The sequence below is a fragment of the Pseudorasbora parva genome, chromosome 21 (assembly GCF_024679245.1).
Source record: "Pseudorasbora parva isolate DD20220531a chromosome 21, ASM2467924v1, whole genome shotgun sequence".
Lineage (NCBI taxonomy): Eukaryota > Metazoa > Chordata > Actinopteri > Cypriniformes > Gobionidae > Pseudorasbora > Pseudorasbora parva.
The window spans coordinates 25,896,051-25,918,463 of NC_090192.1; the positions used below are offsets into that span (position 1 = coordinate 25,896,051).

At 40.3% G+C, this 22,413-nt stretch overlaps 1 protein-coding gene across 4 annotated transcripts in view; it reads right to left on the bottom strand.

The window, feature by feature from the left end:
• Positions 1–13,189: 13,189 nt before the first annotated feature.
• The window catches only part of zeb1b (zinc finger E-box binding homeobox 1b), a 76,756-nt gene continuing 67,532 nt past the window's right edge, over positions 13,190–22,413 (bottom strand). For 2 of the 4 annotated variants that reach the window (XM_067430532.1, XM_067430530.1), the window contains exons 3-8: positions 21,639–21,794; positions 20,393–20,595; positions 19,891–20,002; positions 17,798–19,488; positions 17,519–17,699; positions 13,190–16,002 (exon numbers count right to left, since the gene is read on the bottom strand). In XM_067430532.1, the coding sequence (XP_067286633.1) occupies positions 15,308–16,002; positions 17,519–17,699; positions 17,798–19,488; positions 19,891–20,002; positions 20,393–20,595; positions 21,639–21,735 (2,979 nt within the window). In that variant the 5' untranslated portion in view covers positions 21,736–21,794 and the 3' untranslated portion in view covers positions 13,190–15,307. Of the gene's footprint in view, positions 16,003–17,518; positions 17,700–17,797; positions 19,489–19,890; positions 20,003–20,392; positions 20,596–21,638; positions 21,834–22,413 lie in introns of all 4 variants that reach the window. The other 2 variants (XM_067430529.1, XM_067430531.1) reach the window with 1 other exon arrangement.

Sequence of the window (22,413 nt, forward strand, 5' to 3'; positions counted from 1 at the left end):
TAAATGCTCCATTTAGCAAGTCTTTGCAAATACCATCTCAAGTATCCTTTAAAATAAACCCCAAATGCACACGGGCATTGGCTAAAGTAATCATAGTAGTACTTCAAATGTTATCTGCCCATGCTTTGGTATTAATGAAGTTCGCATGGTTGGACTTGATGGTTTTGAATTGGGAAATTCAATGCATTTTAAATAGACGCCTGCATGCGGGATTTACATAAGGTAATTGCACAAAGCTGGAAATACTATGTCTGTGATAGGGCCATTCCCCCTCCTTGTGCACTAATACAATCAACCCCATTAAATAGGCCGTAAATATAGAGCTGCGGTATCATACTAGCCTGACAGATAATGGACCCATCTGCATGTCCATTTACTCATCCTGGGTGAAGCCTGATTGGTTTATCCGCACTCCATCATCTGACCCAGCATTAAGAGCTTGTAAATTCTGCAGAAGAGAACACCTGAAGATCCCTGCCCAGAGTTTTATAGAGTAGCTCCATGCGGCTGGAGAGTGTGCGAATATCTCATTGTAAGAAATGGGTGCCTGAGTGCCAGACAAGGAGTTCCTTTTTATTTTCGTAGGATTTCAATCATTCTATAAGACAAAGGATATTTAAGTCTTCACATATGCACTGTGCCACATATGAGGTCTTCAGAAAGGGGAAAGGGTTTGAAAATTACATGGTGCTTCTTAAAAGTAGTTTTTCCTTCGCATTTTTCTCATACAGGCGACAGCATTATCAAAACATTCCAGTTTACATGGTTTTATGAAAACGTCTAAAAGCGCTGTATTATTCATGCCAGGCCAGTAGTTGGCGATGTCACTGTGTAAAAAACAGTACGCGCTTATAGGGTGAACACATAATACGTATGCGCATGACATCACCTTCTTCACAAATTTGCGCTTCTTTAGTGTACACAGTGATGATAACAGTATCGTTTTCAAAAACATTCAGGCCCCCAAATCATTGTGGCGTAAATAAATGGCTAAAATGCAAAAAAAACTTTCAGTTTTTAATTGAAGCGGTGTCGTGTAAACGGCCCCTTAGAAAAATGAATACAGAAAAATACAATCCAATTGTATCAATTGTTTACTAAAACAAAAAAAAGATTAATGGAATGCTTTGTTACTTTAAAGGGTTAGTCACCCAAAAATGAAAATGTTGTCATTAATTACTTACCCTCATGTCGTTCGACACCCGTAAGACCTCCGTTCATCTTCGGAACACAAATTAAGATATTATTGTCAAAATTCGATGGCTCTGACTTTACAGTCTATGCTCAGAAAGGCCTTCATTGACACCAATGTCATTTCCTCTCTCAAGGCACTAAAGACGTCATTACAAAGTCCATCTCACTACAGTGGCTTTACAATAATTATGAAGTGACGAGAATAGTTTTTGTGCACAAAAAAACAAACAAAATAACGACTTGCATAGGAATGGGCCGATTTCAAAACAAAGATTCGAACCGTTATGAATCAGTGTATCGATTCATGATTCGGATCGCATGTCAAACCCCAAACTGCTGAAATCACGTGACACTGGCGATCGATACACTGATTCATCACGGTTCGAATCTTTGTTTTGAAATCGGCCCATTGTGAACTAACCCTTTAAGAGGGGGAAAGACTGGAAAGAGTGTAAAATGATGCACAACTATACTTTTCAATTAATGTCAATTGAAATGGAAAATAGAGAAAGTGCTAAATGCTATCGTTCATTAAATTTGTTCACATTAAAATGGGATATTTGTTTAAAAAAAAAATTTAAATAATTATTTGATACAAGTTTTGCTAATGTGTTTAGAAAAATGTACCTGGTATCAACTTTTTTTTTTACACATGCAGGCTCTATGAGGGAAACAAATGTCACCCATTTTGTAAAATTACCTATTCACTGAATGATTTTAATAGGACAGAGAAGTCTTTTAAAAGTGTAGACAGGAGTTTGATTCAAAAGTTAAATGAGAAGCAAATAGCACTACAGCTTTAAAATTCCACGTACATCAGCTTAAACATCCTGGGTATAGACATCCTGAAACCCTCTAAAGCCAGGCATCTTGTGAATAAGACTGACAGTAATTTAAAAGCAATGCCTCTCTTCACTAGTCTCTAGTGATTCGGCCTCTCTCTACCCGTTAATTAGTTTGTCTCCAACTGCTGATTTAGCCTCGGTGTCCTTGCAGGAAGCCGTGTGGTGGGTCTCTTTTACAGGCTGATTAATCCTGTTCAGGCCCGTGGAGTGGTGTTAGACCCCGTCAGCAGCTTATTAGCATGTGTGCCTACTAGCAGAGCCCCTGCTACTCCCAAGGCTTAATAATATGTGTTTCTTCAACTAACATTCTTATTAGTGCTACTAAGTGACGATCACACTTATAAATAGTGCTGTGTGCCTTTTTAATTAAGGCCTATGAAACCATAGGCTTGATGCACGAGCATGTGTGCGTGTGTGTGATAAATGAGGGGTGTTCGCTCTGGTGTTATGACTGCTGCTCCCGTGAGTTTACCTCACACACGTACCCTAACAAGACACACACACACTCACACAATCTCTTCACACTTTACTCTTGATGATTTATGATCCGAGGAGCAGCAGCCTCTTTACAGTGCAGTTTTGCTGGGAAGATAACAGCAGCTCGAGAGATACAGGCGTGTAATGTTAAACATCAATTAGGTTGCTGTCCACTCATACATGCATCCCTTTTCCCTTTGGAATTTGTATCCTTAAACAGGGCATAACCACCATTGACATTGAATAGGATGTGACTGTTTTTCGTACTTCTCCCGTCTTTCATTGGTCTTTAAAAAATGTACTTGAGAAACGCAAAATCAGAATTTTTGAAGGAATAATTTGGGGGACTAATAATGAGAGCGAATGGGGACTGGGAGGGTAGTCAATTTCCAAAGTGACACAAAATCACTGTAAAAACATCATATAGGCATATAGTGCTGTGTTTCATTACATGTCTTTTGAAGACAAACGAATGAGAAACAAACAATCCTCATTGTTGAGCTCAAGAAAGAAGAAGCCATGTTCGATTCCTGAAAGAATTGTTCTTTTCAATGAACCGGTTGAACTCTTTCACAAAGGCGGTGTAACCCATTTCACATTTGACCACTCCAGACACATTGGCGTGCCCACCATCTTGCAATGGTTAGCATGTCATCACTTACAATAAGAATCAATGACGCCACAACATTGCGCAGCTTCTGGTTGTGAAACCGCCAAGACTTAAATTCCTGAAGAAATGAGATAACCTTTCACAGGTGTTGGTTTGTGTTTTTATTTGTATTAAAGGGTTAGTTCACCCAAAAATGAAATTTCTTTCATCAATGACTCACCCTAATGTTGTTCCACACCCATAAGACCTCCGTTCATCCTCGGAACGATGGATGTTTACGATGTTTTAGATTTTGTCCGAGGGCTTTCTGTCCTATGAATGTAAGTGTATGCACACTTCAGCGTATTGATTCATGAATCAGATCGCGTGTCAAACTGGCAAACTGCTGAAATCAAGTGACATTGGCGATCCGAATCATGAATCAATACAGTGATTCATGCCCGTTTTAATCTTTATTTGAGGAACACGGAAGAGAAGACAATGCTGAATAAAGTCGTAGTTTTTGTTATTTTTGGACCAAAATGTTTTTTCGATGCTTGAAAAGAGTAACTAATCAACTGATGTCACATATGGACAATTTTGATGATGTTTTCATTATCTTTCTGGATGTGGACAGCAAAGTGTGCATACACTTACATTCAAAGGACAGAAAGCCCTCGGACTAAATCTAAAATATCTTAAACTGAGAATGAACGGAGGTCTTACGGGTGTGGAACAACATTGGTGTGGGTCATTAATGAAAGAAATTTCATTTTTGGGTGAACTAACCCTTTAACTCAATATTACATGTTTTTATATATGGTCCTCTGGTAACGTTTGTACTTTTACTATGCTTAACTTTTAATGTTGTCAGCTAACACATTTGTCTTGGACAAAGTCAGGGAATAGTGTTTCCATGAAAGGGTGTACATGGTCTGATACATACACCTACCTAAGCATTGTTGCAAAGTAACATCCACATGGATGGCAGGACCCAAGGGATCCCAGCAGAACATAGCCCAAAACATCACACTGCCTTTGACGGCTTGCCTTTGTCCAATAGTGCATGCTGGTGCCATGTGTTCCCCAGGTAAGCGACACACGCACCCGGCCATTCATGTGACGTAAAAGAAAACGTGATACATCAGACCAGGCCACTTTCTTTCATCGCTCTGTGGTCCAGTTCTGATGTTCACATGTTGCTGCGATGCACATTGTATTCTGACACCTTTCTATCAGAACCAGCATTATTCTTGAGCAATTTGAGCTACAGTTGCTCCTGTTTGATCGGACTAAACGGGCCAGCCTTTGCTCCCCACGTGCAACAATGAGCCTTGGCCTCCCATGACCCTGTCACCAGTTCACAACTGCTCTTACATTGGACCACTTTTAATAGATACTGACCACTGCAGACCATGAACATCTCACAACAGCTGCAGTATGGGAGATGCTCTGACCCAGTCTTATAGCCATCACAATTTGGCACTTGTCAAACTTCCTCAAATCCTTATGCTTGGCCATTTGTCCTGCTTCTAAGACATCGACATTGAGGAAAGAATATTTACTTGCTGCCTAATATATCCCACCCACCAGTGTGTGTGGTGCTGTGATGAAGAGATAATCAGTGTTATTCACTTCACCTGTCAGTGGTCATAATGTTATGTCTGATCAGTGTATATATATATATATATATATATATATATATATATATATATATATATATATATATATATATATATATATATATATATATATATATATATATATATATATATATACAGTCTTGTTCAAAATAATAGCAGTACAATGTGACTAACCATAATAATCAAGGTTTTTAGTATATTTTTTATTGCTACGTGGCAAACAAGTTACCAGTAGGTTCAGTAGATTCTCAGAAAACAAATGAGACCCAGCATTCATGATATGCACGTTCTTAAGGCTGTGCAATTGGGCAATTTGTTGAATTAGTTGAAAGGGGTGTGTTCAAAAAAATAGCAGTGTGGCATTCAATCACTGAGGTCATCAATTTTGTGAAGAAACAGGTGTGAATCAGGTGGCCCCTATTTAAGGATGAAGCCAACACTTGTTGAACATGCATTTGAAAGCTGAGGAAAATGGGTCGTTCAAGACATTGTTCAGAAGAACAGCGTACTTTGATTAAAAAGTTGATTAGAGAGGGGAAAACCTATAAAGAGGTGCAAAAAATGATAGGCTGTTCAGCTAAAATGATCTCCAATGCCTTAAAATGGAGAGCAAAACCAGAGAGACGTGGAAGAAAACGGAAGACAACCATCAAAATGGATAGAAGAATAACCAGAATGGCAAAGGCTCAGCCAATGATCACCTCCAGGATGATCAAAGACAGTCTGGAGTTACCTGTAAGTACTGTGACAGTTAGAAGACGTCTGTGTGAAGCTAATCTATTTTCAAGAATCCCCCGCAAAGTCCCTCTGTTAAAAAAAAGGCATGTGCAGAAGAGGTTACAATTTGCCAAAGAACACATCAACTGGCCTAAAGAGAAATGGAGGAACATTTTGTGGACTGATGAGAGTAAAATTGTTCTTTTTGGGTTCAAGGGCCACAGGCAGTTTGTGAGACGACCCCCAAACTCTGAATTCAAGCCACAGTACACAGTGAAGACAGTGAAGCATGGAGGTGCAAGCATCATGATATGGGCATGTTTCTCCTACTATGGTGTTGGGCCTATTTATCGCATACCAGGGATCATGGATCAGTTTGCATATGTTAAAATACTTGAAGAGGTCATGTTGCCCTATGCTGAAGAGGACATGCCCTTGAAATGGTTGTTTCAACAAGACAATGACCCAAAACACACTAGTAAACGGGCAAAGTCTTGGTTCCAAACCAACAAAATTAATGTTATGGAGTGGCCAGCCCAATCTCCAGACCTTAATCCAATTGAGAACTTGTGGGGTGATATCAAAAATGCTGTTTCTGAAGCAAAACCAAGAAATGTGAATGAATTGTGGAATGTTGTTAAAGAATCATGGAGTGGAATAACAGCTGAGAGGTGCCACAAGTTGGTTGACTCCATGCCACACAGATGTCAAGCAGTTTTAAAAAACTGTGGTCATACAACTAAATATTAGTTTAGTGATTCACAGGATTGCTAAATCCCAGAAAAAAAAATGTTTGTACAAAATAGTTTTGAGTTTGTACAGTCAAAGGTAGACACTGCTATTTTTTTGAACACACCCCTTTCAACTAATTGCCCAATTGCACAGCCTTAAGAGCGTGCATATCATGAATGCTGGGTCTCATTTGTTTTCTGAGAATCTACTGAACCTACTGGTAACTTGTTTGCCACGTAGCAATAAAAAATATACTAAAAACCTTGATTATTCTGGTTAGTCACATTGTACTGCTATTATTTTGAACAAGACTGTATATATATATATTTAAATGTTATATCAACACGAATAACGTGTATCAGTAAAGTATGCCATAAATGTCTGAATGCACCATTTGTGCCCTTATTCAATGTAATTTCTTGGACAAGAGTATGCAGGAAATTGTGATGATTTTGTGTTCCATAAAAGAAAAGACAATGAAACTAAATCAGAATGATGAAATCATTTCAGTCTTAATACCTGCACTTACTAATTAGCTCATCCAACCCTGATTTTCATTAAGTTTCATCAGAAGTCTGCGTTAAACAAACACTGTCATTAATCCATCCCGATGTAATGTTGAAATGTGAACACTAGGGTGTAATGAAGATCATGTTTTTAAGCCTTTCCACAGTCTTAATTCTAGCTGTCAGCTTATTTCTTTTTATTGCACATTATCCTTCTCCCAGAATCCACCTACACATTCTCTTCCCTCCTTCTCTGCTCCTCTCCTCCAAAGCAGAGCTGGCAAGGGTTTCCAATGCAAAATAAATCCATTTTGATGTTCCTTACAGCTCTCTCTTCTTCTCTCTCCCGCTCTCAAGTATGCTCTCGCAATTCAGTTATGTTTAGAGGAGCTCTGGTGATTCATGCAGTTCAAGATATTCACAGTGCCCTATTTCTATTTTCTACCTCTCCCTCTTCCCCCCGCTCGTCTAATGAAGTTAGTGTGTATATGCAGCGGAGAGAAGTAGATTAGAGCTGAGGTGATGAGGCAGAAGAGGAGCCTCAGTCCTCCTGTACTCCGACCCAAGGAGGGGCTGATGGGGTCGGCCGAGATGAATTCCCTCTGCTCCTGAGGTGATCTAATTGATTTTTGTACCCTGAGCCATCTGGCTTGGAGTAAGTGTGTTCGGTGTGTGTGTGAGGGAAAGCAAGACAACAGATCACCTCTTGAATTTGGTTTTGGGCTCACATTTACTATTTAAAAGCACTGACTGCATGTTACTCTTTTCTGTAGGGGATTCCTAATTAAATCATTATGTGCTGGCTAGAGCATGCTTTTGACATCATCACCAAAGGTCATCTGTGTTACCTAGGACAGACGACATCATCATCTTCATTTCACCTGAGAATGTTCACCTAACACAATTACAGGGTGTCTCATGCAGTTTTTCATTTCAATATATATTTGTCAATGACAAATAAAGATCTGTGAGATGATAAAAAGGCAGAATCTAGTTCATTCATAGTTCATTCAAGCATAGACATCTCACACAGAAACAATACTTTTTTAAATTATAAAGTAAAATGTTTTTTTTTGCATCATAAATACTTTATTTGACCTGAACACAATGCACCCTTTTTTTCTTTTTTTTCCTTTTTTATAAATAATGGTTCAAAATATATGATTTAAACAACTAACTGAAACTAATTTAGTTTGGATGGACAAAATGTTAATTAAATTAATAATTAATTATATTTTAGCAATTTTAGGCACTTTTAGTTTTTAATTAGCTTGTTTTTTCTTGTTTTAAGTTTTTTTTTTTTTAAGTTGTGTAGGCTAAATAGTTTTTTATATTTTAGGTGTTATTTAGAATATTTAAATAAGAAAAATATTAAGGGGTTTTTCCCCAGTGAAGGGGCAGTTATCTGATGATATTCAGTTTGGACAAAAAGCTGATAATTATGTAGCTTCTGTAAATTAATCAGCATAAACCTCTGATTTATGGGCTCATGTTACAGCAGTTTATGTAGGCCTATTTTCTTACAGTCTCCAAAGGAAGATCCTATTACAAATATGTATCAGCAACAGTATTAACAGCTTTAATGTAATAGATATGTTATTTGTATTTGTCTATAGTTTTGTGTATGCGTGCGTGCTTGTGTGTGTGTATTTATGTGTTTGTTAGCACATGTGGGGCAGTGCTAATATCCAGCGCTGTGGCACACTGCATCCCAATTTGCATATCTGTCCTAAATAGTATTCGAAATTAGAATTAGTGAGTCCCAATTCATGTTGATGAGTATCCCAAAGATACTTGGATGGTCTACTTTTTCTGATTAGAATCCAAATTGCAGATCCAGTGCACACACTAACAGCAAATATCGCCCACAACCCAATGCGAGATGGACGAGGACTCGATTAGAACTACAAACTACAAACACATCTGCAGCAGTATTGTGAGCTTTGTAATATGTTTGGACATTAACTAAAGGTGTCATTCAAATTGCAAACACAAAGAGAGTTCTCCACATTAAAGGCTGGCAGATCAGCATACTACTACATTTTCTTTCTGAAATGGTAGGAAATTAAATTAAATTGAATGTGGAGGATTTTAACTGTGACAAGAAGATTGACAGGGCAGTTTAAACAGTGACAGAATGCTTGTAACTAGCGACAGAGCTGTCTGTTAAATATGTCAAAGTAGTAGGCTATGCCCCAAAGCTTGCCTACTCTTCTGCTACACTCAATGTACTTTTTCTTCACAAAAAGAGTACATACTTTTAAGGAGTAGTATAAGTAGGCGAATTAGGATGCAGCAACAGTCTCACTGTATTCTCAGCTTGATCAGAATCAATAGAAATATTTGGTTAGGTCATATAGGGTTGAGTTGGGTTTTACAGTCATTTATACTATTTAAATAAACAGTAATGCAATTTCCACATGCAGCAAATGCCTCAAATGAAAATCAGGTGCACTGTTGCGCAGGTGCAAATGATTAGAAGCTCATTAGAGAGTAAATGGAGGGGCACTGCCTTATATAAACATCAGAAACTTGTGGTCAGGTTTGGTCTTAGCAGCTGAGGAGTGTGGCTACATCACGCTGAGATCAAAAGAGTTCACTCAGAATAGAACTCTGCTGATGTTTGCGCGTTTGAGCAGCATTTTAAAATGATTTTCAAACAATTCTTTGTTAGTCACTTCACTGCCCACAAGAAGAAAAAAAAAAACATTTCAGCCTTGGTGGTCCAGCCAAACTGCACTGAAGTCACCACCTCATGAAACTACATGTGATGTCAAGATGGAAAAAGTCACCAATCTTATTAAGGTATGGAAGAGCCCTGACAGCACAGTAACATTTTAGCGTTGCTATGTGGCTGTGAAGTGTTTTTTGTGCAGCTATAACAGCTTCAAAGCTTGCCATGAGGTTTAGGAGTGTGTTAATGGGAATTTTTGACCATTCTTCTAGAAGTGCATTTGTGAGGTCAGGCACTGATTTTGGACGAAAAGGCCTGGCTCGTGCTCTTTGCTCTAATTCAAAATTGGGCAAAAACAATAGCCTGAATGCCAGGCGAACTTAGCCCCGCCCACAAATTTTTTAGGTCGAGCAGTTCGGTCTGGCCTTGCTCCAGAGGAGTAATTATCTCCGAACAGAAACTGTTCGGACCAATGAAATCATCAGGGCGGGCTTTAGACGATGACAGACAGATGATCAACAGTAACGTAATCATGCACGTCATCAAAGGGGCTTGGATTATATTTTTTCGAATCCTAAATGGAGAGTTTGGTTGTATATGCATTCACCTTCACAATTTCTCTCAGAAATGATGATCATGTTGGGTAAGTACTCTGTGTATCATTAAATTATTTTTATTTTTTTTACAACACCGGCAAAGATTGTGTATTCCAGCCTGATTTCAGCGTGCGTGCAGACAGGGTTGCCAAGTTTTTACAACAAAACCCGCCAACTACTAGCCCTAAACAATAGCTTCTCAGGGGTTCTCCGGGGGGAAAATGGCATTTGGGGGTAAAATGTGTGTTATTTTGGCAAGGTTGCCTGCTAAAATTCGCACTAATGGGTCTATATCACATAATAGTCGCTCCAACTCGCGGACATAGAAAACAACCCGCGGGGGAAAAAACGCGGACTTGGCAACACAGTTCAGTTGAGCCCTGTCTGTTGACATTTGACAAAGCGTCGCTTCGTTGCTCTGATTGGTTGTAGGTCTATCAAATTGATGTCTTTCCTGGTTCGGTTGAAACACGCCCCATAATCACAGCCCAATGGAGCAGTTTCAGACTCATATTCTGACCAGAATTGAGCATGACCACGTCAGGCTACAAAAACAAATATTGATATACTCAATTTGAAAATGTTTATTTATATACAATAATTAAAAAAAAAAAAAAAATTAGGACAACAGTCAATGGAAACCAAATGTATCAACACAGGATGGCTGGATTCAAAATCATAACAAAAATCAATGTAAAAAAAAAAACTGAAGTTACAGTACCAGCAGTGAGGGAACCATTTGCTAGCATGTGGAGGTCTGTGCGACACTCCAAGGATATTCCTCCCCAGACCATTACTGACACACCGCCAAACGGGTCATGCTGGATGATGTTGGACGCAGCCTAACATTCCCCACAGAATTTCCAGACTCTTTCACATCTGTCTGCTCGGTGTGAACTATCTCCCATCCATGAAGAGAACAGGGCACCAATGCCAGACTAGCCAATTCAGGTGTTCTCTGGTAAATGCCAATCAAGCTGCATGGTGCTCAGCACAGGTTTCACTAGAGGATGTCAGGCACTCATGCCAGCCTAATAAAGTCTGTTTCTGACAGTTTGGTCAGAAACATGCACACCAGTAGCCGGCTGGAGGTCCTTTTTGTAGGGCTTGGGCAGTGCTCCTCCTGTTCCTCCTTGGAACAGATATCTATCCTGTTGCTGGGTTGTTGCCCTTATATGTCCCTGTCAAGCTCTCTTTGTGTAATGGCCTGTTTCATGGTATCTCCTCCATGCTCTTGAAATGCTGGGAGACACACCAAACCTCCTTGCAATGGCTAGTGTGGATGTGCCATCCTGGAGGAGCAGGACAGGCACTGCCTCATGCTACAGACAGTGACAAGGACCCTAACAAAACACAAAACTAAAGACAAATCTGTCAGGAAGAATAAGGAAAGAACAATTGTCCATGGCCAGCTACCGCAAAATCATTCCCGTTTTGCCTCTCTAGAGCACCTGTTGTCACTTTCATTTGCAAAGCCTATGGAACTGATTGATAATCAGTTATGCATCCTAATTGGACAGATGGCTATTCCTGAAGTTTAATTGATTGTTGTTTTTGTGTTGATTAAAGGTGCACTATGTAGTATTTTTGCAGTAAAATATCCAAAAATCACTAGGACAGTGTTATATATTTTGTTTAGTTGAGTACTTACAATATCTCAAATGTTTAAAACTATTTGTCAATTGGGAGAAAATTGTTATTATAACTATGGACCAGGACGTTTCAGTATAGCGTTTGAGCGAGTCGCCTGTAAATCGCGTCATATCTGCGTTACCCTCGGTTTTATTCTGCAGAAACGCTTTTCTCTTAGCAGTGTGAACATGTCACAGCAGCGCCAAGCAAACGCACAGAGGAACGTCATAACATCATACTAAACACACTTAAATGTATCTAATATGATAAACAGAGCTGCTTTACCTTATAATCATGACCTGAAAAAGCGGTCTTTGTTTTGAATATGCGCCATCCAGTGGACGGAAAGTTGCATAGTGCACCTTTAAGTCTTCCCTTAATTTTTTGAGCAATGTAGATGACAGAATACAATGATATTACATTCCTAGTAGGTGTAATAATCTGAATATACACTTGCACGTCATAATTCTGATCACTTTGTGAGCCTCCCAATTTCATTACCTGCAGTATAAATGGTACAAAAACATGTAATACTGCAATTTCTTTTGGCAAATTTAACTTCATATGGACAGATGGCTAAAAGTTCATCATAAAATAATTTATATACTTCCAAGCACTCTTCCATACTTTCCGACAGAGAAAAAGTAGAGAAATGCGAGCTATTTAATTTAGTTTTACATGATATGCAATGACCACCAGCAAAGTATGTTGCAGAGGCTTATATATTAAACTTGAACTTAAAAAAATCAAGTGTGCTAAAATGATCCAAGTAAAATATTGATGGGGAACTCTGTGATTTTGTGAATGCAGCATTAATCCTCACGCCTACGCGCAGTGAATGAACATGATTTTTAAGTAAAGGGTGATGTTTTGAGCACAGATGTGGGCTATTTGTATTTGATTGTGCTATCCACTAAATTTCCCAGGGGATGTTCTGTTCTCCGCTTTCACTCTTGGATTGTTCCTGTGCTGTTGTCCATCAACGTTCAGCTACTGCTGGAAACAGGGCTCTTGTTTCATTCTAAGTGTGTTGTCCAAATTGTTCAATACTAAGTTGTCATGGCACAAGGGTCATGAGAAATCTACTCTGATTTTGTGCGTCCCGTTTGACGTTCAGAAGACCATACGGTTTATATAGCTTTGCATAAGTAAAGAGTGTTCTTCTACAATTGCATTAATACTAAAGCATCCAGGTGCCACAGAGCTCAAGAATATTCTGGCTTCCGTTTTAACAAAATGATTTATGGCAGTTTGACACACACAAACACAGCGAGTCTATTCTCTATACAGTAGAGGGTTGAGCATGCATCACATCATTTTCAGACTTAAGTCAGATCATAGATTTATGTTTTGTTGCATTAATAATTCATGCCCTCCATCCAAAATCCAGCTCGGCAACCTGATCCCAATCAATGTTTTTTTGTTGGTGCTATAGGGGATTTTTTCCACAGTGAATGTCTCGGTATTTCCATCATGACTAAATTCATAAAAATCATCACATCTTTTGAAATGTATGCCTATAAACTCTTGTAATTAATGATTTACATATATCGTAATGGAAATATTCTAGAAAAGCTGTGAATGTTGAATTCTTGAAGTATTTTATTGTGAGATGGGGAGTCATTAAAAAACAAAATAAAACAAACGATCAAACAAAAAGCTACCACTAAAAAGGTTAAAACAGGGACATATAAAAGATTCGTTGCCTTGATGTAGACAAAGAGAGTTACAAATTGGCACAACCAAAAATAATAATGAAAAAACAACACATTGATGATGTTTTGGCTTCATTAAAAGGGCAGCACAGTTTCATGGTGAAGGACAATCTTTCGATACAACAGCAAAGACTCATGCGTGTATAGCATACAATAAGTTTTCAAACGTTCAGTAGCTTCAAAGTATAAGTGGGGTAAGAGACAGTAACATGAAAGTGACGTGTAAAAGGTAACAGTTCTGATATAATATTTAGGGGTGTTTTTCTTCTTCTTCAAACAATGCATTTTTGAAAATTTGAAAATAATACTTTTTCTGTTTTAAAACACTTTGAAATGCTAGAGTTTCTCCCCCAGCTTTGTATTCATTTATCTTCGAAATTATTCTTCATACTAAAATATATTATTGTATTAATACAAACTACAGTATTGTACACTACATTGTGTAATAAATAACCATAAAGAAAATACAAAAATAAGACATAAATATAAAAGGTCTCTAAAACTAAAAATGTAAAGTTATACGGGTGAGGGATGGGAGGGGTAATACTGCCTTTACTGAAAAGAAACAAACCCAACCAACAACAACAACAAAACAAAAAAATTACACAATGTTCACCGAAACAAACAACAAAAAAACTTCAATACAAACGAGACAAAAATTAATACTGACAGGTAAAAAGCCGACCAAAAAGAAAAAAAAAAGACAGAAAAACACTAAAAGTGAATTCTTCATTGATCATATCTGCCTACATTTGTTACCTGAAGAAAAAGTGTCGTGCTGCTAAAGATAACAAGAGAAACAAGTGCACCAAACGGGGAAAATACTTCAAGGCTGAAAAAAGAGATTCTTTTTTTACTCCTTTTTGCTCATCGATCGTCTTTCCTGAATTCTTGATGCAGTGTAGTCCTTATACTGGATTGATCAAAAAAAAGAGGCAGTCTTGTCCTTTAGTCAGGACTAGTGGTTTAGGTGCAGGGGTCCAAAATTTTGCTACTAAAACGAAGACAGCATGAGCCCCACGCGAGTGTGCTGCTTAGCGGTGGCGTCACAGCAACGGCACAGCACTGTTCAATGGCACTTCCAACATGCATGTTTTTGCATAAGGGTGGATGATGGGTGGGGAAGGGACTTATTATGGCGATCACCTGAAACATGATGAACACTACGTCTAAAACCAGCTGTCCGGGATTACTAAGGTTTTTCTTTGATGTCTTGGCTTTTTTTGGAATTCATTAAAGCCCTCCCCACCATAACCACATCAATCTTTTTTACATTTAAGGCTCTGTGTCCTTCTTGAAATGAGACGACAGACAAATGTTATGCTAGCGAGCACTAGCGTGGCTTAGGGAATAACGTCTAATACTGGAAGGTAGACATGAAACAACACAAGGCCCACATAGGTGTTCCATAGGTAAACTGGGAATATGGTAGTGCACAGGATACGTTTTTCCTTCAAATGCAAGAAAATACTGAGTTTTGTTCATTGGCAATAAAAACGTATAGAAATCTCTCTCTCCCAACTGTACAGCTTTTCAGGGTAAACCGAGAGTGACAAAAATTAGTAATACTGATAAAAGAAATTGACCCAAGGCGTTTTAGTAATAAAACATTATTAGCCAAAACGTGTATAGCTTTCAGTCCGTAAATGCGTCATTTTCTTTTTTGATTTTGTTCGTTTTTTTCGTTAAACTTTGCATTTGTACAAACCATACTCAAACACTGAAAATCGTCTTTATGTGGAAAAAGTTACTATTTCGTATTTATCAGGCACACCTGGGGGTTTATACACAGTAGTGGGTTTAAATGCAGCGTAAGAGCAGTCCCGCTCTCTTCCTCGCCTCGTTCTCGTCTTAACACAGTCAGTTCTCAGGAAGAGAGAGAAACATCTGCAAAGAGAAAACGTCTTTTTTGTTCCTTCAAATTAGTAATTTTGTAAAACAACTTCATAAGGAATAAGGGTCTTAAAAACACAGTTGTGGCTCCTCTTCATTTCACGCCTCCATTTATAGCGGCTGTGTTCTCTTCGTTTTCACTGATTTTCTTACTGTCCGCAGGGTTCTCTCTTTCTGTTGTGTCCTTCATGAGTTCAGGGGCTCCTGTGTCCATGGCTTCCTCCGCTGTTCGCTCATTTTCCTCCTCCTCACATTCATCCTGCATCACTACGACTTTCAGCGTCTGTCCGTCATTTTCCTCGCCCTCACCTTCTTGTTCCGGCTCCTCCATCCCCTCTCCCTCCCCTTCCTGGTCTTCATCTGCTCCTTGGTCGTCTTCGTCTCCCTCCTCTCCAATCTTGACCACCTGAATCTCATCCTCATCCACTAAGCTCCCAGAGCCCATCTCATCCTCCTCCTCGCTCTCATCCTCTCTGGTACTGCTCCCCCGCTCGTCTGAGTCCAGGTGGGAGGGGGGCGAGGCCGCCGCGCTTCCCGTCCGAGGCTGCTCCTCCCCGTGGTTGTCCTCTTCCTCGACTCCTTGGCCTAGTCCTTGACCTTGAGCCTCTTTCTTACAGTAGGAGTATCTGTGGTTCATGTGTTGCGAGTAGGAGCCGGAGTGGGAGAAGCGTTTGCCGCACTTGTCACACTGGTACGGCTTTTCTCCGGAGTGCAGGCGCAGGTGCTCTATTAGGTGGTGCTTGTGTTTGAAGGCCTTGCTGCAGATCCCACATTCATGAGGCCTCTTTCCTGCAGGAGATGAAGTTGCATTCTATTAGTATTCATCTTGGAGTACATATCCTGTTACCATAATAAACATAGAGACATGGTGAAATACAATAATTTCTCAGCTTATTATAGACTTGGAATAACTGTCTATACCATATTCTGTAACTGTATAAGGTACAGTCATGTTTAGTGTTGGTCTGCACATTTTGCAGGGATAAATCCTGCCATTGAAATAGGAATTTTGTGTGAGGGGAAAAAGTTCCCCCCGCAGATTTTTCTTGTTTTCAAGTCGGTCACGCAAATGCACTGCGACAACCAATGGAACTGCTTGGTTTCAAAGTCACTTCAGTGTGAACGGTGCTAATTGCGCTATGTGAACACAACCAATAAGATGTTAAAAATCATGTCACATACTGGAAATGTACGCTAAATGTTTTTCAGCTGATTGACACTTATGCAACAGTACAACATATTAAGGTAACTGTATGTAAGAAATGTATTTCAATTAATCATAAAATGGCCCTGATATGTCACTAGATATTAAGAAATCATGTTAATTTCAAATACTTATATCACTGACAATAGTAGTCCGGCCAGGATATTGTCATTTAAAAGATGTTGTTGCAGCCCTCAACTAATGTTGATTTTGGCATGTTGTGTTTTGGCCTGAAGCTCCACCCTCCAACCACCAATCACAAAGTCAGTAGTGTTTCGGCATCCGGGTTGCCAGATCTGCTCTAGTCATCACAGCTGCAGCTACAAATGTTCCTGCTGGATCCTGCAGCCTATCTGGCAACCTCGAGTCAGGGGGGCAAGGGAGAGGGGATACATCGGGGAAAATCTTGTAATCTCTGCATGTAGCATTATAAAATCCACCCACACCCAGCCTTCAACCCTGGATCTTTAAGGCATTAAGAATTGCATTACATGTTGTTATGTAGCCATGGACAATAAGACCAAACAATGAATCAAAACAAGCTGTGGTGCAACAAGACAGGCCAGCTCCACCAAGGCCTGGAAGTTTATAAACTGTGGCTTCAGACAAAAACGAGAGCGAGAGAGGGAGAGAGAGAGAGGGGAGAAAAGAGAAAAGACAGCACAACTTGTGGTTCAAGGCGCTGTGATGTCATTTGGATTAGGAGTGCTGCTCGCTTTTTGGCCAGGTATGTTAACAGTGAGAGGTGACCTGCTCTTGGCTTTGCTAACTTTTCATGTTTTTAGAGCAAAAGAGGGAGGAGGAGTGTAAATTACTAACAGAGAACTGATGCAACAGCCTGGGTTCGGTGTGAGAAGGTAATGTATTTGGTCAGAGGATGAGGGAAAATAAGTCACCGCACCCTCCAGCACGTGTAATTTAACAGCGGTTGGAACTTAACATTCAGTTCTGCTCCCTGTGTAATAGGTAAAATTACTGCAATACAATGCATTCTGTCATGATTTCCCCTTCAGTATCACTTCAAATCATATTTCTATAACCAGCCTTTTGCGTATGAAGGAATATCTAAAAACTGGGGGGGGAAGTGTGTGAGAATCCTACCTGTGTGTTCATATTTATGGCGGAGCAGTGAGCTGCTCTTCTGGAAGATTTTGTCACACAGGTCACAGGCGTACAGCCCACTCTCTGTCCTTTTCATCTTCTTCCTCGTCGGCCCTGAGTCTGAGTCTGTCTGTTCTTCCAATGTTGAGGTGACCTCTGACCCCATCTCCTGTTTCTCCTCCTATATCAAGAGAAAAAGCAGATGATTGTATTTGAAATAATATAACCAAGGTACATCTGTGGGCTCATATACACATATATTCATAAACACATCCTCACCTTAATGCCATTGACGTGTATAACGTTCTTCTGTGGTGTGTCTGCCCCGGCTGGGCTGGAGGATGTAGTGGTGTAACTGTAAGTCAGCTGCGGGATCAGGATGGTCTGTTTAGTGGTGGTAAGTGCACGTAGACATTGTGCTTGTCCCTGGTCAGTGATAGCCACTAGAGTGGGCAGTTGAGTGGTCACAATGTTTATGGGATTGGCACTTGGTTGGCTGGCATATATGGCAGCATTGGTGCTTGCATTGAGCAGTTCCTTCTTTGTGCAAGTCAAATTCAGCGGCTCCTCTTGAGCCGAGTAAACAGTGTTAACGTGACCGCTAGCCACAACAGCTGTAGCAGCGGATTTTGGTAGCGATAGATCGAGAGGTCCTTCGCCTTCTTCAAGAGTCCTGGCTGGGACAGGACCATCGGCCGATAGGTTTAGTGGTGAAGGGGATGTAGGGACACTCTCGATCCCATTCACCCCAGCTGCTACACCCTCCACTGGGCTACAGCATTCCCTCTCTCCTTGCTCCTCTGAGTTCATTTGATCATCCGCCTCTGTTCTGGGTGATCCACCCTTAGTCCCATCTAAATCCCCCAGGTTGGTCTGCTCATCTTCAGCCAGGGGTGAGGAGGGGTCTATAGAGATCTGTCCCAGCTGCATTTTCTCAAACCATTTCTTTACCACCTCTGCTGGAAGACTGACCGACTCTGATATCTTTGCCAACTCCTCCTTTGTGGGCTCATTATTTAAAGCAAAGTAAGCCTTAAGCAACGAGAGAAGGTTCTTCAGAGGAGGCTGACCAGGACACAGTCCTTCCTCCAAGTCCATCTTCCCATCAAGATTTTTCCCGTTTACCCTATGTCCATCTTTACCACAGTGCTTAAGTGTTGTGTCATTGTGTAACATACTCTTGTCATCCACAGTGATGGTGGTTTTGTCCCTATTTGTCTTTACAGTCAGGTCCTCTGGCAGCTTTTGAGCCTTGCAGACCTCCGTGTTCAACCCCAAAAGTTCCTTCTTTGGACTTTGAAGGACTGCTTGGGCCTGTGATGGGTCTAGACTGTAGTTGATGATGATCTTAGCACTGCCATCCTGATCCAAGATGGGAAGACTAATGGCCTGAATGACTTGCTGGGGTGCTTGAGCAATTCCCACCCCTCCTGCTCCAATGATTCCTGTCCCTGCTTGCTGCCCCTTAGCTTGCGTGCTTTCCAGCACTTGCCTGATGACATTGCCATCAACTGCCATCTTCAACACATTCTGTAAGTCCCCCAGGTTGATGCTGATTGGGGATACCAGACCCACTGTTGGGAGCACAACAGCCTGTACGGCTCCCTGGAGAGGGGCTGCTGCCCCACCCTGGAACATGCCATTTACTCCTCTTGCAGATGGGGCCACCACCACAGGCTTGAACTCGTAGTCCAGCGGTTCAGACTTGATCTGTGTCAAGGGAAGCTGCTCCTGAAGGGGTTTGCTGTTGTCCAGTTTGTCTCTGACTTGGACACGTGCTGTAGGGGAAGAAGTTGGCAGGGATGGAGAAGAGCACTGCGGGGTCTTGGCAGCCCCGGTGGCGGGAGAAGGTCGTGGTCGTCCGTTTACTGAGATGAGGCCGATGCACTTCTTACTGCTGATGTGGGAACTGTAGGAGCCGGAATGAGAGAAACGCTTCTTGCAGTTGGAGCATTCATAAGGCTTTTCTCCTACACAACACACACAATAAAGAAATCACTAAAACGAAACTTTACATATAACAAGGTCTTCAAGTCTATTGCTTTTACTTTTGAGGACACCACTGTATGTTTGATCGAAAGAACGGTGGGGAAATGTATTCAAGTACATTAAAAAAGACACTTCACTGGTGGTCCTAAAAAGAAACAATTACAACATAGAACAAGCTTTTTTTTTTTTGTTCAAAAATTAAGGGCTATGAAAACACTTTGCAATGTTTTCACTTTGACAGTAAGTACTAAAAGTACTTTGATGTACTTGAATGCAGAATTGCCCTACAAATGTCTACAAAGAAGTGAATAATTGCACACACATATGCACACACAGAGATACAGAAACATACACTACTCAAGCAAATTTTAGGCAGTCCTCACCACTGTGGATGCGCAGGTGTTCTTTCAGGTGGTGTTTGTACTTGAAGGCTTTGCCACATTCAGTGCATTTAAACTTTCGATTCCCTCCTCCACCTGACTGAGTAACATGCCGCTAAAAAAACGTGAGAATGTATTATACTTGGGTGAACAATCCTGCTGTCATTTATCTGTAAGTGTAAAATCTCATGAAAAGCATGTTTAATTTGTAACCCTATGTCCTTTATATGGAATATATATAGAGAGAATTGCGTAATGACAACATTAATTGTGACATTTTACAGCTTTTAGTACTTTTCTATAGGTGTGAGTGATGTAACCCTTTACACATTACCCATGTGTTAAATCCAACCATTTTCAGTCTGGTTTTCAAACTTTGGTATTCACAATAGTCTAAAATTGTAACCTTTTGACCCGTGGTTACCCCCTTGGAAACCACTTTGAACACACTAAAATATGTCATTAAATCACACTGCTCGCAAAAATTCAAGATTAAGGACAATACCTGTTCTCGGCCAGCTTTGTGTGCGGTCATGTGTCTGTCCAGCTGTGTTCGGTAGGCAAAGGTGTAGCTGCAGAGAGAGCAGCTGAAGTTGTCCTCACTCTTCTCGTGTCTGTATTTAATGTGCTCCTTCAGTGAGGTGTAACGCTTGTAGCCACGAGAGCAATACGGACAGGTGAGAAGCTGAGAAAATGAGTCTGGCGTGCCTGAAAATGAGAGACCGAAAAGAGCATGTTACAAATGAGTAGAGTTGTATGTGTGTATTTATCATCATTTTCTACGCCTCCCTCTTTTATCTTTCTCTTTTTTCTTCCAAATTTGCATACCAGTATTTATTATGCTGTTCAAATATGTCTGAAAAAGTGTAAAAGTAAACTAACGTAATGGAAAGGAATCTGGTTTTTATGGATTTCTGGCATAGATCATTTATCTGTCCAGTGAGTGTATGTGTATGTGTGTACGTATAGACATGGATCAATGCACTGACGAATGAGAATATGAGAGTTAGAGATGATCTTTATTGTGTGACACTACCCATCTTGAAATATCTCCAGCATTGAAGAACAGCAGCCCAAATGAAAAGAACAAGGATTGACAGCTGGGTAATCAAAGAATACCACGGCAACAAGGCAAATAATTACATAGATGAACAATGGATTCCATAAAAAAAAAGCAAGAAACAATATGCTAGTGAAGCCTGTTACATTTTTAACAAAATAATAAAGCCACGGATGCCACATCTTTGTCACTTGAGTGCAGGGCATTCTGGTAAATTTAAATCATATGGAGTCATTTATTAAGACATCAATAATATGTTTAATTGCAATGCCATTATAGTGCATACTAAATCAGATAGACCATTGTCATTACATTTCTCACACCACCACATGTTTACAATTAAGGAAAGACTTAAAAAGACTGTTTTAACCATTATTAACATATCTTGGTCAACGTCAAATGGAAAAATGAGCAGAAAACACCTGGATGGGTTTCTGTCCAGCTCTCACACAGGTAACATATTACCTGTTAACAGGTAACCTATTAAACGTCTCTCTCTGGTCAGGTGAAACGTTCTCTCTCACACAAACACAGCAACAGGGACGTGAGAAAGTAGCTTAGGTATGGGACATTTGCACAGGTGTTGCAGGTGTAACAAAAGTCGTTTTTCAGACTCATCTAATGGTCTATGGTCAGGGAGAGTGTGCATCATGAGTAATATTCACAACGTGCGTGATGCGTGTATGTCTACCGTTTTCATCATGTCCACTGGTTTCTGGTGTGCCCTGACGCGGTTCGTCGTCTGGAGCCTCGGGGAAGATGACGGCCGTGTCTCCTTGCTGGAGCATCTCCTCAACCAAAGCATCTCTGCTCCTTTCATCCTCGTCTGACACACACTCCTCTTTCACTGCAACACACGCAAATACACACTCACTCTCTGCCGTGTCTGTGGACGGAGTATGAAATGGCCCAGTACACGATAAAAAATATGAAGGATAAATAATTGGAATCAGCAAATAACAGCCAAAATACTTAGTGGTGACTCACTATTAAACAGTACATTAGCTAAATACTCAGTGGAGTCTGAGTGGTTATGAGCTTTAGATACATAGCTTCACATACGTGGGTATGTACACCCACAAAAACACATATTAGTCCTCGAATGCACATTTACCTATTAAAAGCAAATGAAAAAGAAATGACTCTGGTGCAGCTAATTCAATTCCGGGTTTAATGCACAATCTGAGCTCAACGTCCCCATTAAATGAGCTTCTTTAATTTGAGAAATGTACCCTCATTCTCTTTTGCTCACAAACGAAAGATTGGTTCAACTAACGATTGCAAATGAACAAGCGGAGGCTTCGAGAGAAACTGAGCCCTCGGGCGGCACACTATTCTGTGCCTTAGCTATGCGCTCTCTCATGCGTATGCTGAAAATGAGTCCGCAATGTCAGCAATTACAACTAATGGCATTTGCTAGCGAGTCAAAACAACATTCGGAAACACCTGAGGACATTTGTGCATTT